A 14,779-nucleotide genomic window follows, 5' to 3' on the forward strand; every position below is an offset into this window, starting at 1 on the left:
GTTTGCGTAGTCCAACCCAGTGTAATCAGTTTGCGTCAGTCCAACCCAGTGTAATCAGTTTGAGAAAGTCCACCCTGTACCTATCAGACCAAAAGGACTCAACATCATGCTCTTTCCGCCGTACGCCCCGCGAACATGCAAGAGTTCAATAAATGCTTAGTTCATCCATAGACATGTCCCACCTACTGTTTCCTTTTCTATGCACATGAGCAACAGTACCATCTCTGATGTGCTGCAACATATGCATGTCACAAACTCCTCCCTCTTTTCTACCCAAACCGTGCCATCCCTCCCAGACTCCTGTCTCACCCTCCCAGACTCCTGTCTCGCCGTGCCGCCCCTCCCAGACTCCTGTCTCGCCGTGCCGCCCCTCCCAGACTCCTGTCTCGCCGTGCCGCCCCTCCCAGACTCCTGTCTCGCCGTGCCGCCCCTCCCAGACTCCTGTCTCGCCGTGCCAGTTGGGATCACAGTCTCAGTTGGCTCTGAGTTTTTCTATGTGGCGAAGCTCAGGCATCAGAGGCTCGAAGTCAACATCTGAATCGGATGAAGACTCTTCATCAGCAACGTCGACTTCAAGCTCAATATATGATCCTCCATCCGACTCTAACTCACTTAAGTTCTGCAGCATTTGCAATACTGTCAGTGCGTCCATTCGTTTGGTTCGGCTTGCCATTGTGAACTACACACTGTATGTTGTACTCAGTGTCTATTTTGACTCTCACCGAGGGGAAATGATATACCATTTCCAACCTTTCATAATAAAATAGACTGCCCACAATTCTTCATCAAAATTATAATATAGTTCTAAATTCAATCATCCTCTTCACCCTCATCATTCAGATCAAATTCAATCACCCTCATCAACCAGTTCATTGAAGTCACACGCACCATTATCAGTTTATATCTGGTTTCTATTGCCCATTCATCCATTGACGACAGAATAGCATATTTTAATTGTATTATGTTACTCGTTTTTGCATAGTAGGCAGAGCAATGCTGCCACGTAAGTGGTCTTGTGCTGAATTCATGGACAGCAGGGATATTCTTGGAAAAAGTGACATTTGGAAATAGAGCTGCACCTCTTGAATTATGAGTTATTTGACAGAGGTAAGTGTAATAGAAACTGCAGAATATGCTCTTTCTGATACTATTTAGAAATGAAAATGTTTTACCTGCATGTGACTCTGAAGGAGGATATGATAAAGTAATGCTCCTTTCCCTGCATCTGTAAATTCATGTACAGTTTGACAACTGATAGGCCTAATATTGTCACTCATGACTGGCATCGTTTTTTCCCGCTCATCAACTTGGATAGAGTCAAGGATGTGTTTTGCGTTGTTCTGAAGGCCGACTGCAACACACAGCATGTTTTTGTTTCCCTTACAACACATTCGATTAGTCATAGTTACAGTAAATAACAGTCCTGTAACAGAGAATGGTATCAAGGTGTGCAGTCAAATGATTAACATGACCGCCAACGCTGATAAATAGGCATAACACACTCATTACACAAAATCATTACACTAATGTTCTGAATTAAATCAACCTCTTCACCCTCATCATTCAGTAAGGCCTAATTTAAATGTGGTTGTGAATTAACTTGCACAATTATTGCCCATTCCATCCGTTCATTCAGTGGGCTGGCATTGTTTGCTTCGCTGGATAGAGTCCAGGATATGTTTAGCATTATTCTAAAGGCCTACTGCAACATGTAGCATGTTTACGTTTCCATTACAGTGAATTTGATTAGTATCAGAGTTATAGTAAATAAAACAGTCCCATAACAGCTTATTTTGACAAAGTACAACATAAAAGAGAATGGTATCAACCCCTAAGGCGTGCGGTCAAATGATTTGCTGCTGATAAATAGGCATAACACAAACTCTTCATTACACCATTGTCTGTCTAAATTAAATCAACCTCTTCACCCTCCTTATTGTTAGTTAGGCCTCATTTGAATTCAATTGTGAAGTAAGGTGCACAATTATCACCCATTTGTCATTCTTTCAGTGGGGGGAGTCGCATTAGCACCTGGCTGGGTACCAGCATCCTGCCTTGGCGGGTTAAGTTGGGAATAGGTGTGGAAACAAACAGGGAAAAAAGCTAAAAGTCTTTTTTTGTTTGATTTCAAATTCTGACAAATGAGCAGTGTAAAATACAAACATTTAGGAGAAGTCGGAAGGAGCAGGACATAGCTTTTGTCTGCTGATTTTCTTTTCCCTCAAATGTATTTTCAAAATCAAACGTCAGTGGCCGTTGGCCTACAGTGGTTGTAGTGTTAACCCCCTCGCTCCCTTCTCCCTATCTCCCTCCAGTCCATTAGCCATTAGTCTCTCTCCCTTTAGTTCAGTACTACACTCTCTGCTAGCTAGTCTTTAGCCTTCTCTCTCTCTTGCTCTCTCTGGTCCAGTAGCCTTTAGTCTTAGCCTCCTCTCCCTCCACTTCTAGCCTCACTGACTGCTCATTATAAGACAGGGAGCTGGGAGAGGGGTTGAGGTGATTTTCCTCTGTCGCCGTGCTGATTACCATGGTGCTGGGCGCCGCGGATACCGCTCCCCTCTGGGACAACCAATCCCCACGCTCATTTCCATGGAAATCTCAGGTTCGGAATACTGAGTGATCCGAGACACAGGATAGGCTAGTGCTAAAGGAGCAGTTTCCTATTAGGTCTTTGTGGAGGACTTTGATTAAAATGAATATTGTGTATGTCTGAGGCCCAAATTGCACCCTATTCTCTATGTGGTAAGGCTGAGCGATTAGTACTTTTTGAGGTCGTTTCGGTTCGATTATTAAAAAATAAGCCCGGTTTTTGGTTTCAATTTCTTATTTTTTACTTGAAATTCCGGGTGGAATGCTGTTTCACATAATACTAACTATGAGTAAGTCCCATGGTGACTGCCCATTACTGTTTATCACTTATTAAACATTTATTTACATTACTTTAATAAAATATTAGATTTATTTAAAACTTTATTTAATTCCAAGTCGTCTCATCTCTATAAAGCTGCTGCCTATGCTGTCTGACAAAAATATTTTTTTTACTAGTTCTTCAAAGTAAATAAGGCTGAATAACAACTATCTATCAATCAATCATGTATTTTCTGCTTTCTATCCCTCTCGACCATGCCTCGATCAGACCGTCAACGTCATAGTAGTCAAACATCTTTCCTTTCAACCCAACATGTTTACCAGATGTGTGCAACAACAGTTCAACATTCACCTTCTGCTACTATTTCTGTCAAGTCTATACATACAGTTTGATGCATACATTAGATAAATCCAACAAACGCACGGCACAGAACGCACTGCAACTACCTCTGCAACACAATGCTGCAAGCCAAACAAGCCAAACACAACATTCTATTGGAAATGAGTATACTTCTGGTGTAGCAAAACGCAATGACGCTGTCAGTCTGAGCAAGGCGTCAGTCTCCATCTCTTGCGCCGCACAGACCACAAGTTTAAGCGGATTATGGTCATTGTAGTTAATTACCACATTTTCTGTGCTAAACTATGTACACTGAATAAAAATATAAACGGGACATGTAAAGTGTTGATCCCATGTTTCACGAGCTGAAATAAAAGATCCCAGAAGTGTTCCATACGCACAAAAAGCTTATTTCTCTCAAATTGTGCTCAATTTTGTTTACATCCCTGTCAGTGAGCATTTCTCCTTTGCCAAGATAATCTGTCCATGTGACAGGTGTGGCATATCAAGAAGCTGATTAAACAGCATGATCATTACACAGGTGCACCTTGTGCTGGAGACAAAAGCCCACTAAAATGGGCAGTTTTGTCACACAACACAATGCCACAGATGTCAAGTTTTGAGGGAGTGTGCAATTGGCATGCTGACTGCAGGAATGTCCACCAGAGCTGTTGCCAGAAAATGTAATGTACATTTCTCTAAGGTGCCTCCAAAGTTGTTTTAGAGAATTTGGCACTATGTCCAACCGGCCTCACAACAGCACATCACGTGTATGGCGTTGTGTGGGCAAGTGGTTTGCTGATGTCAATGTTGTGATCAGAGTGCCCCAATGTGGCAGTGGAGTTGTGGTATGGGCAGGCATAAGCTACGGACAACAAACACAATTTCATTTTATCGATGGTAATTTGAATGCACAGAGATACCATGATGAGATCCTGAGGCCAATTGTCGTGCCATTCATCCGCAGTGATCACCTCATGTTTCAGCATGATAATGCATGACCCCATGTCACAAGGATCTGTACTTCCTGGAGCTGAAAATAATCCAGTTCTTCCATGGCCTGCATACTCACCAGACATGTTACCCTTTGAGCATGTTTGGGATGCTCTGGATCGACGTGTACGACAGCGTATTCCAGTTCCCGACAATATCCAGTAACTTTGCACGACCATTAAAGAGGATTGGGACTACATTCCACAGGTCACAATCAACAGCCGTATCAACTCTATGAGAAGGTGATGTCGCGCTGCATGAGGCAAATGGGGGTCACACCAGATACTGACTGGTTTTCTGATACCACGCCCCTACTTTTTTTTTTTAAGGTATCTGTGACCAACAGCATCTGTAGTCCCAGTAATGTGAAATCCATTGATTAGGGCCTAATGAATTTATTTTAATTGATTAATATCTGTATATAAACGCTAACTCAGTACAATCTTTGAAATTGTTTCATGTTCCGCTTATATTTTTGTTCAGTATAAAAGATTGGCCTGTTGGAAACTACAACTCCCTACTACATCACAGGGTTCAGGCTTGATGTCATTAATCTCTACAAACTGCACATCGAGCTCAGAAAAAAAAACACAAGTGCTTTCCCATCAAGTCTAATGACAGTTTTAAAGTGTTAATGTAGTTTGATGCCACTGAAATGAATAGCTCTATGTTAATTAGACGGGTGAAATGGATGTATTATAGATATAGAACATTGATATACACTGAGTGTAAAAAATATTAGGAACACCTGCTCCTTCCATGACATAGACTGACCAGGTGAATCCAGGTGAAAGCTATGATCCCTTATTGTCACTTGTTAAATCCACTTCAGTCAGTGTAGATGAAGGGGAAGAGACTAATTAAAGAAGGATTTTTTTTTTTTTTTGAGACATGGATTGTGTATATGTGTCATTGAGGGTGAACGGGCAAGACAAAAGATTTAAGTGCCTTTGAACGGGGTATGGTAGAAGCTGCCAGGTGCACCGGTTTGTCAAGAACTGCAACGCTTCTGGGTTTTTCACACTCAAGTTTCCTGTGTGTATCAAGAATGGTCCACCACCCAAAGGACATCCAGCCAACTTGACACAACTGTGGGAAGCATTGGAGTTAACATGGGCCAGCATCCCTGTGGAACGCTTTGAGTCCATTCCCCAACAAATTGAGGCTGTTCTGAAGGCAAAAGGGGGGTGCAACTCAATATTAGAAAGGTGTTCTTAATGTTTTGTGCACTCAGTGTATTTTATATGGAATATACAGGTAACTGCCAAAATAATGGAAACGCTTGAGTAAATGAGGGATACAAAGTATATTTAAAAACAGATGCTTCCACACAGGTTTGGTTCCTGACTTAAGTAATTTACAAATGTATAAAAATGCTGGGCAGACCATTATTCACGCCATTATTTTGGTTACCATGGCTATGCCTCCATATGATGACAATGCCCCCTTCCGCAGGGCACGAGTGTTCACTGAATGGTTTGATGAGCATGAAAACTATGTATGATGCCATGGCAGTCTCAGTCACCAGATCTCTACCCAGTTGAACACTTATGGGAGATTCTTGAGCGGCGCCTAAGACAGCATTTTCCACCATCATCAACAAAACACCAAATTATTTTTCTCACAGAAGAATCGTGTTGCATCCATATATATATATATATATATATATATATATATATATATATATATATATATATATATACAACACTGCTTTATATCTATGGTCGCATTCTTCCAACAGAGTTCCAGACACTTGTAGCATCTATGCCAAGTTGCATTGAAGCTGTTGTGACTCGTGGTGCCCCCCCCCCCCCCCTATGACACTTTGTTGGTGTTTCCTTTATTTTGGCAGTTACCTGTATCTTAATGTTACTGACAAACCTATGGTGTTGTGTAGGATACCTGGGAGACTGAATGACAGACGCACCCTACTGGGAGAGCTCAACTGGATCTTCACTGCCATCACTGACACTATCGCCTGGAACGTGCTGCCCAGAGGTACACACACACACACGAGCTTGGGAGCATATATGCAAGCATACACACTCATACCCCTGTGTCTACCTGGGCTGCCCAGACAAGTAGAAAGTATCTCTCTCTCTCTCAAACACTCATGTGAGTCGTGATGTGAGAAGAGAACAGTGGTGATGGGCTGATAAGCCCCAGAAGCCATATGGCACTGCAATTCATTAATCAGCCTACATCACAGAGAATCTCCTTCATGAATGCACGGCACATCTAATCCACCACACACACACCTCACGAAACACTCTCACACAGACATACTCACACACTCACTCTCTCACACACAAAAGCACGCGAACACGCACTCGAATCACACCATAATCAAAACACTTATACACAGACAGGCTCACTCTCTCTCACACACACACCCACACACACCAATTATTATCATTAGTTGGGGATTAACACTGGAGCAACCTGGCCCCATTAAACTAAATGAGATAATGCATGAATTAATAATGAGAGTTGAAAATGTCACTACCACCCCCTGCCTTGATCTATCTGGCGCTGCTACTGCACTCTGCCTGTCTGTCCACATTCAATACACAATACATACGCACCTACAGTGAATTCGGAAAGTATTGATCCCTTGACTTATCCACATTTTGTTATGTTAATCTAAAATGGCTAAAATAATTTTATCATCAATCTACACACAATACCCCATAATGACCAAACAAAAATAGGTTTTTAAAAATTGTTGCAAATTTACATAAGTATTCAGACCCTTTGCTATGAGTCTCGAAATTGAGCTCAGGTGCATCCTGTTTCCATTGATGATTCTTGATGTTTCTACACCTTGATTGGAGTCCACCTGTGGTAAATTCAATTGATTGGACATGATTTGGAAGGGCACACACCTGTCTATATAAGGTCCCATAGATGCTAGTGCATGTCAGAGTAAAAACCAAGCCATGAGGTCGAAGGAATTGGCCGTAGAGCTCCGAGACAGGATTGTGTTGATGCACAGATCTGGGGAAGGGTACCAAAAAAATGTCTGCAGCATTGAAGGTCCCCAAGAACACAGTGGCCTCCATTCTTAAATGGAAGAAGTTTGGAACCACCAAGACTCTCCTAGAGCTGGCCGACCGGGCAAACTGCGCAATCGGGGGAGAAGGGGCCTATGTCAGGGAGATAACGATGGTCACTCTGACAGAGTTCCTCTGTGGAGATGGGAGAACCTTTCGGAAAGACAGCCATCTCTGCAGCACTCCACCAATCAGGTCTTTATGGTAGAGTGACCAGACAGAAGCCACTCCTCAGTAAAAGGCACTTAAAGGACACTGACCATGAGGACCAAGATTGAACTCTTTGGCCTGAATGCCAAGCGTCACTTCTGGAGGAAACCTGGCACCATCCCTACGGTGAAGCATGGTGGGTGCAGCATCATGCTGTGGGGATGTTTTTGAGCTGCAGGGACTGGGAGACTAGTCAGGATCGAGGGAAAGATGAACGGAGCAAAGTACAACGAGATCCTTGATGAAAGCCTGCTCCAGAGTGCTCAGGACCTCAGACTGGGGCGAAGGGTCACCTTCCAACAGGGCAATGACGCCAAGACAATGCAGGGGTGGCTTCGGGACAAGTCTCTGAACGTCCTTGAGTGGCCCAGCCAGAGCCCGGATCGAACATCTCTGGGGAGACCTGAAAATACCTGTGCAGCAACCTGACAGCTTGAGAGGATCTGCAGAGAAGAATGGGAGAAACTCCACCAAATACAGGTGTACCAAGCTTGTAGCGTCATACCCAAGAAGACTCGAGGCTGTAATCACTGCCAAAAATGATTCAACAAAGTACTGAGTAAAGGGTCTGAATACTTATGTAAATGTGATATTTAAGTGTTTTTTTTTTAAATAATAATAAATGTGCAACATTTGAAAACCCTCATCCTCTCTCTCCTCTTACTCATCTTCTCTCTCTAGATCTGTTCCAGAAGCTCTTTCGTCAGGACCTGTTGGTGGCCAGTTTATTCCGCAACTTCCTGTTGGCCGAGAGGATAATGAGGTCATACAACTGCACCCCTGTCAGCAGTCCGCGCCTGCCACCTACATACATGCACGCCATGTGGTAAGACGCGCTGGCGCACACACACACACTTTCTCTCTGTTGGCTTTTTCTCTTAAATCTAATGTCTGTCCATTCATTAGATTCATGTTGAAAACTGTCTGCAAAATCCTTTTGTGTTTTTCCACCATCAGTTGCAAAAAGCATTAGTTGGGGGAGTGTTGTTGCTGAAAGCCTCTTGAGTGAGCGATCGGCTTTTTCATCTCTTATTGCCTCCATTATCACTTCTTGAGAAGACATTAAATAGCACTGAATAATCTGGGGTTTTCCTTTGTGTAAATACACCCCATCACAGCTCTAAAGAGATGCTTGAGCCAGCAAGAAAGGAAGCACAGAGAGAGAATGTGGAGGGAGGGGAAGGAAGAAGTCAAAGGAGAACAAGGGGTGGTAAGAAAGAGTGGAGGAGAGACTGATAGGAAGTGTTGAGGTAGCTAGCTAGATGGAAGGAAGGAAGGAAGGAAGGAAGGAAGGAAGGAAGGAAGGAAGGAAGGGTGGGTGGAGGAGAGTCTGATAGGAAGTGTTGAGGTAGCTAGATAGAAGAAAGGAAGAAAGAGTGGAAGAGAGACTGATAGGAAGTGTTGAGGTAGCAAGATACCAGTAAAGAAGGAAGGAAGAAAGAGTGGAGGAGAGACTGATAGGAAGTGTTGTGGTAGCTAGATAGCAGTAAAGAAGAAAGAGTGGAAGAGACTGATAGGAAGTGTTGAGGTAGCTAGATAGCAGTAAAGAAGGAAGGAAGGAAGAAAGAGTGGAGGAGAGACTGATAGGAAGTGTTGAGGTAGCTAGATAGAAGGAAGGAAGAAAGAGTGGAGGAGAGACTGATAGGAAGTGTTGAGGTAGCTAGATAGGAAGGAAGAAAGAGTGGAGGAGAGACTGATAGGAAATGTTGAGGTAGCTAGCTAGATAGATAAGGAAAGAAGGAAGAGTGGAAGAGAGACTGATAGGAAGTGTTGAGGTAGCTAGCTAGATAGAAGGAAGGGTGGAGGAGAGTCTGATAGGAAGTGTTGAGGTAGCTAGATAGCAGTGAAGAAGAAAGAGTGGAAGAGAGACTGATAGGAAGTGTTGAGGTAGCTAGATAGAAGAAAGGAAGAAAGAGTGGAAGAGAGACTGATAGGAAGTGTTGAGGTAGCTAGATAGAAGGAAGGAAGAAAGAGTGGAGGAGAGACTGATAGGAAGTGTTGAGGTAGTTAGATAGGAAGGAAGAAAGAGTGGAGGAGAGACTGATAGGAAGTGTTGAGGTAGCTAGATAGAAGGAAGGAAGAAAGAGTGGAGGAGAGACTGATAGGAAGTGTTGAGGTAGCTAGATAGGAAGGAAGAAAGAGTGGAGGAGAGACTGATAGGAAGTGTTGAGGTAGCTAGCTAGATGGAAGGAAGGAAGGAAGGAAAGAAGGAAAGAAGAAAGGAAGAAAGAGTGGAAGAGAGACTGATAGGAAGTGTTGAGGTAGCTAGATAGGAAGGAAGAAAGAGTGGAGGAGAGACTGATAGGAAGTGTTGAGGTAGCTAGCTAGATGGAAGGGTGGAGGAGAGTCTGATAGGAAGTGTTGAGGTAGCTAGATAGAAGGAAGGAAGAAAGAGTGGAAGAGAGACTAATAGGTGTGTAGCGGACAGAGTAAGAGACACAGAAAATGAGAAAAACACAAAGTGTGGAGGTGGTGAGATTGTGAGGGTTTGGGGAAATATGTTGATTGATGATCGTGTCCATACACAACCCGCAAGTGTTATTAAAATGCTCTTGTGTCTTTATTAGTGGGCCATTATTAGGATATAAATTGGCTGGGGACAGGTGTGCATGACTGTGTGTGTGGTGGGGGGTGTATGGCGCTATGGCTGCACCAAGCTCTGCTGCAGGTAGAAGCTATAGCAGTGTCAGCAACTAGATACAAATTCCCTCATACACACTTAAAGGTCCCAAACTGTCATTCTTATTTCCATGTAAAATAGCCTTTTGAGTGACTAAAATATCACCTCTAATATTTGTTTTGGTTAGAAATGCTGAAAACGTGCAAAAAAAAAGTACTTTTAATCTCATGGCTAACTACCAGGAAGTTTGAAAAGACAAGGCTTTGTGGGCGGGGAGTTTATTATTCATGAGCTCACCTTGACTGACAGCTCTTTGAAACGCCTATGTCAAGCAACTTGGATGCATTGAGCAGTGTCGCAGTAAAATCATCTCAAGCAAATTTAGTGATACACAAAGCAACTCAAACAACATTGAAATTGCATCAATGATGTCAATTGTTTTACACATCTGTTCTTTGGCATTGCTCTTGTGATGCGCTTCACAGCCGCAATGACAGATGTGTTGACTTGACAAGTGCGTCAGAGTTTTGAACGACGGCTCGGAGATTCGAACCAGTGACCTTTCGGTTACTGGCCCAACGCTCTTAACCGCTAAGCTACCTGCGGCCATCACACACCCCTCACTCCTATCAAATCCCAATCACGTTTCATGTCACTTTTCACTCACTTCCCAAACTGATTCTAACAGCAACAAGAGAGATGGGTTTTTTTGTTGTTGTCGCCGAACGAATATTTGTCTGCTTGTCTCGACTGATTCCAGATGTTTCATATATTTGATATATTCATGCACTGGGATTGCAGATATTTATACCTGATATGTGTATTGAATGCACACTGTGTTATGTGAATGATATGATGATTTGTATTCTACATAGATTATAACTAGCATGTAGGATCCTTTGACTAGGGAAATATCTTTCTCCGTAGAGAATTGTATTTGTCATTTATCTTGGATTCCTCTGTTACCTGGATGGAATAGGCAAAAGGCAGTGTTCTTAGAGTTGCGTTCAATGACTGTAACAAATCTGTAACGTTGAGTATTGTTGCATTCGTCAACCAAATGCTCAATTCCTGCATGCACTTTCTAACCAGAGGACAAACCCCTTAGCTGCAGACCCCAAGTGCTGCGTCAGAGCAAATAGGGAAAAGGGGGGTTGGTGGGTGGATAGGGAAAAGGGGGTTGTTGTGAGAGTGCAGCAGTAAAGGGAGTTTGATGTGTGTTATGTAACAGTATGAATTAAACATGATGACCAGGGAGAAAGAACACTTTGGAATTGATCAAAGCCTCAATGCTGTCCTCTCTAGGACCGTCTGTGTGTGTTTGTTGGACATTTGGGTTGTTGATGCCGTGTGTGTGTGTGTGTGTGTGTGTGTGTGTGTGTGTGTGTGTGTGTGTGTGTGTGTGTGTGTGTGTGCATCGCTCCTCTACAGGCAGGCATGGGACCTGGCTGTGGACATCTGTCTCTCTCAGCTGCCCACCATCATTGAGGAGGGCACTGCCTTCAGGGTGAGTGTGTTTTTCCATTTATCAGTGCGGGTTCCTCGGTAACTTTGGGACCTAGTCATGCCTTGTGTTTGTCTACGTCAGGGGTCTCAAATTCATTTTGCCTGGTGTCCAAATTCTGTTTTCGCCAAGGTCCTGTGGGGCCACACTGCAAAATGATTTTTTTCCCCTTCATTTGAATAGCCCTCAGGCGTTAAGATAAATTGCCCTGTATGCTGTGGATACAGTTTCTGTGTGTTTGACACCTCACTGATAAATAACCCCACTAACTGATGGCTGGCTGTCGGTCACTCCAGGTTGACTAGTCTGACTACACACTTTCAAATTCTTTCACTTTCATTGAATTTACCCTGGTAACTTTGGCACTTCTATGAGTTAAAATACAATTTTATTTCCACTGATTCATCACAAACACTCTCCCCGGCCCAGTCAGTGTATCATCCTATTACCCATCTGACCCAGTGGATGCAGGGGTGAAATGTCAGGCCTAATATCCGTGTCAATGACTCTATAGCGGTTATGGTAGCTGTGGTCAACATATCACTCCATCCTGGTCAACCTGTCTGGGGCTACTTGTCCAGTCAGTGCAACTCCATTCATTACAAGATATTTTCAACACAAGCGCTTGAAAGTTTCCCACTGTGGTAGTCAGCGCTAACGCATTATCTTTGGGGTCTGTTTGGGTGGTTTGAATTGTATACTACAGTACATGTTTTCCTGCCATATACCGCCTTCCTCTGTGCTTTTCTACAAAAATATCGAATCAAATACAAATGTATTATATACCCAGAAATAGAACTTGAGATGGTCATAAAAGATGTGTTGTTGCAGCTCCCTGTAGAAATAGAATAGTCGGTCTGTCCAGACGAGCTACAAAACTTTAGCATCCCGTTATGGTGTAATAATCCACTGCAATTATAATATTGAATTCCCAATCTCTCTGGGGGAAAACCCTGGGCCAGGCAGGGGTAGAAAATCTGATTGTGAAAACATACGATTATTACCAGGGGTTGTGTAAGGGCTCCTTACGCCGTCTACCGTCATCTTCTGAACTCTCCCATCTCTTTTCCTCACTCTATCTATGCCGTCTTTACTTGAACTCCCTCGATCTATTTCCCGCTCTCCCTCGGTCCATTTCCCGCTCTCCCTCGGTCCATTTCCCGCTCTCCCTCGGTCCATTTCCCGCTCTCCCTCGGTCCATTTCCCGCTCTCCCTCGGTCCATTTCCCACTCTCCCTCGGTCCATTTCCCACTCTCCCTCGGTCCATTTCCCACTCTCCCTCGGTCCATTTCCCACTCTCCCTCGGTCCATTTCCCACTCTCCCTCGGTCTATTTCCCACTCGCGCTCGAACTCTTACTCCAGTGTTGTCAAACATAAGGCCCATGGCAAGAAAATATAACATTTCAGTGCAGCCCTCCGGACCCCGGTGAAGAACGAATGCAGCCCACCGGCGAAATTTGTTTGACATCCCTGTCTTCCTCCCTCCCTCTTATTCCCTCTTTCAATTGTCTCTCTCTTCCTTCATATCTCCTCAAAAAACATAGCTATGAAATTCTTTTCAGACACCATATCAAGCAGAGAGCAATGCACTCCCATTGCAAAAGTTTGTATGGAAAAAGTTGAATGAATCTCTACAGAGCGCGACTCCCTCCCTCTGAGTCTGCAGTCCTATCAGTTCTCCACCTGGCCTGTTGAGGTGTGCCTCTTCTCTACCACTTCTGAGAGAACATCCCTCTTCCCTCTCTCTCTCTCTCTCTCTCCATTCTCTTCCCTCTCTTCCTTCGCCCCCGCATGCTTAATGGCACTATAATTGACCCACCTGGGTCCTCTACAAATGTTCCCCCCTCTCTCCGTCTGCCTTTTGAGAGATAAGAGACTTGTTCACCCTCTCTGAGTTCATTCAGAGAAACTCTCTGAACTCTGTTAGTTTGTGTGTGTGTGCTCGCTCCTTGTGTGTGTGTGTGTGTGTGTGTGTGTGAGCGCACGCTCCTCGTGTGTGCTCGCTCCTCGTGTGTGCTCGCTCCTCGTGTGTGCTCGCTCCTCGTGTGTGCTCGCTCCTCGTGTGTGCTCGCTCCTCGTGTGTGCTCGCTCCTCGTGTGTGTGCGCACGTGCTCGCTCCGCGTGCGTGCGCATGTTCGCTCCTCGTGTGTGTGTGTGTGTGTGCGCGCGCGTGCTCGCTCCTCGTGTGTGTGTGTGTGTGTGTGTGTGTGCGTGCGTGCGTGCGCGCGCGCTTGCTCCTCGTGTGTGTGTGTGTGTGTGTGCGCGTGCTTGCTCCTCGTGTGTGTGCGCGTATGCGTGCTTCCTCCTCGTGTGTGTGTGTGTGTGCGCGCGTGCTTGCTCCTCGTGTGTGTGTGCGCGCGTGCTTGCTCCTCGTGTGTGTGTGCGTGCGTGTTCGCTACCTCGTGTGTGTGCGTGCGTGTTCGCTCCTCGTGTGTGTGCGTGCGTGTTCGCTCCTTGTGTGTGAGCATGTAATTGTGTGAGAGCATAGCGGTGGTGCTTTGATTATTCACCAATTAATTTCCTTCTACTCTCGTCAGCGAGAGAGCCTCTGTTGTAACTTCCTCTGCTATATTAAGGGGACGATGATGATGAAACTGGTCATGGTGCAGTTAATAGCAGCAGACTCAAATTGTCATGACTGCTCTGTGGGGCTGAAGGGAAGCAGGGAACAGAAGGCTGGTACATAAAGAAGTGGCACGCGTTCACACACTACTGCAGCTGGTAGGAGTCAAGGCTACAATAGAGGCTTCCTTATGTAAGGGTGTTATGTAATAGACAGATCGGTATAAGAGTTGGCTCTGTTCAGTTGATCGGGGGGTGTGTGTGTCATAGAGAGGAGGTGTGCTGCATTAGTTTCATGACTAGTGTCTGCATGTTGCATTGTTGACATCGACGTGCTGATTTGCCGTGCACATGCTTGTATAACTTACACACAAAACCTAAATAAATCACATTGTTATAAAACTCATTAAACTCATTCTACAATGAGATGTATGGTACTGTGTGTACAGTTCATTATCAATGCATTAAGCCTAATGTGTGTGTGTGTGTGTGTGTGTGTGTGTGTGTGTGTGTGTGTGTGTGTGTGTGTGTGTGTGTGTGTGTGTGTGTGTGTGTTGTTCTAGCTCTAACTTTTAAATGGATAATGCTATTTTTGAGTTGTGTGTTTGAGAGGTCACGGCTGTGTTTG

General features: G+C 44.3%; 1 protein-coding gene across 1 annotated transcript in view; it reads left to right on the forward strand.

Moving 5' to 3' along the window:
• The window catches only part of LOC106588110 (regulatory-associated protein of mTOR), a 215,231-nt gene that overhangs the window by 124,619 nt on the left and 75,833 nt on the right, over positions 1-14,779 (forward strand). The window contains exons 9-11 of the mRNA XM_082965118.1: positions 6,099-6,199; positions 8,146-8,290; positions 11,516-11,591. Coding sequence (XP_082821244.1) covers positions 6,099-6,199; positions 8,146-8,290; positions 11,516-11,591 — 322 coding nt within the window. The remainder of the gene's footprint in view (positions 1-6,098; positions 6,200-8,145; positions 8,291-11,515; positions 11,592-14,779) is intronic.

This window comes from Salmo salar, chromosome 02 (genome assembly GCF_965601325.2).
Source record: "Salmo salar chromosome 02, fSalSal1, whole genome shotgun sequence".
NCBI lineage: Eukaryota > Metazoa > Chordata > Actinopteri > Salmoniformes > Salmonidae > Salmo > Salmo salar.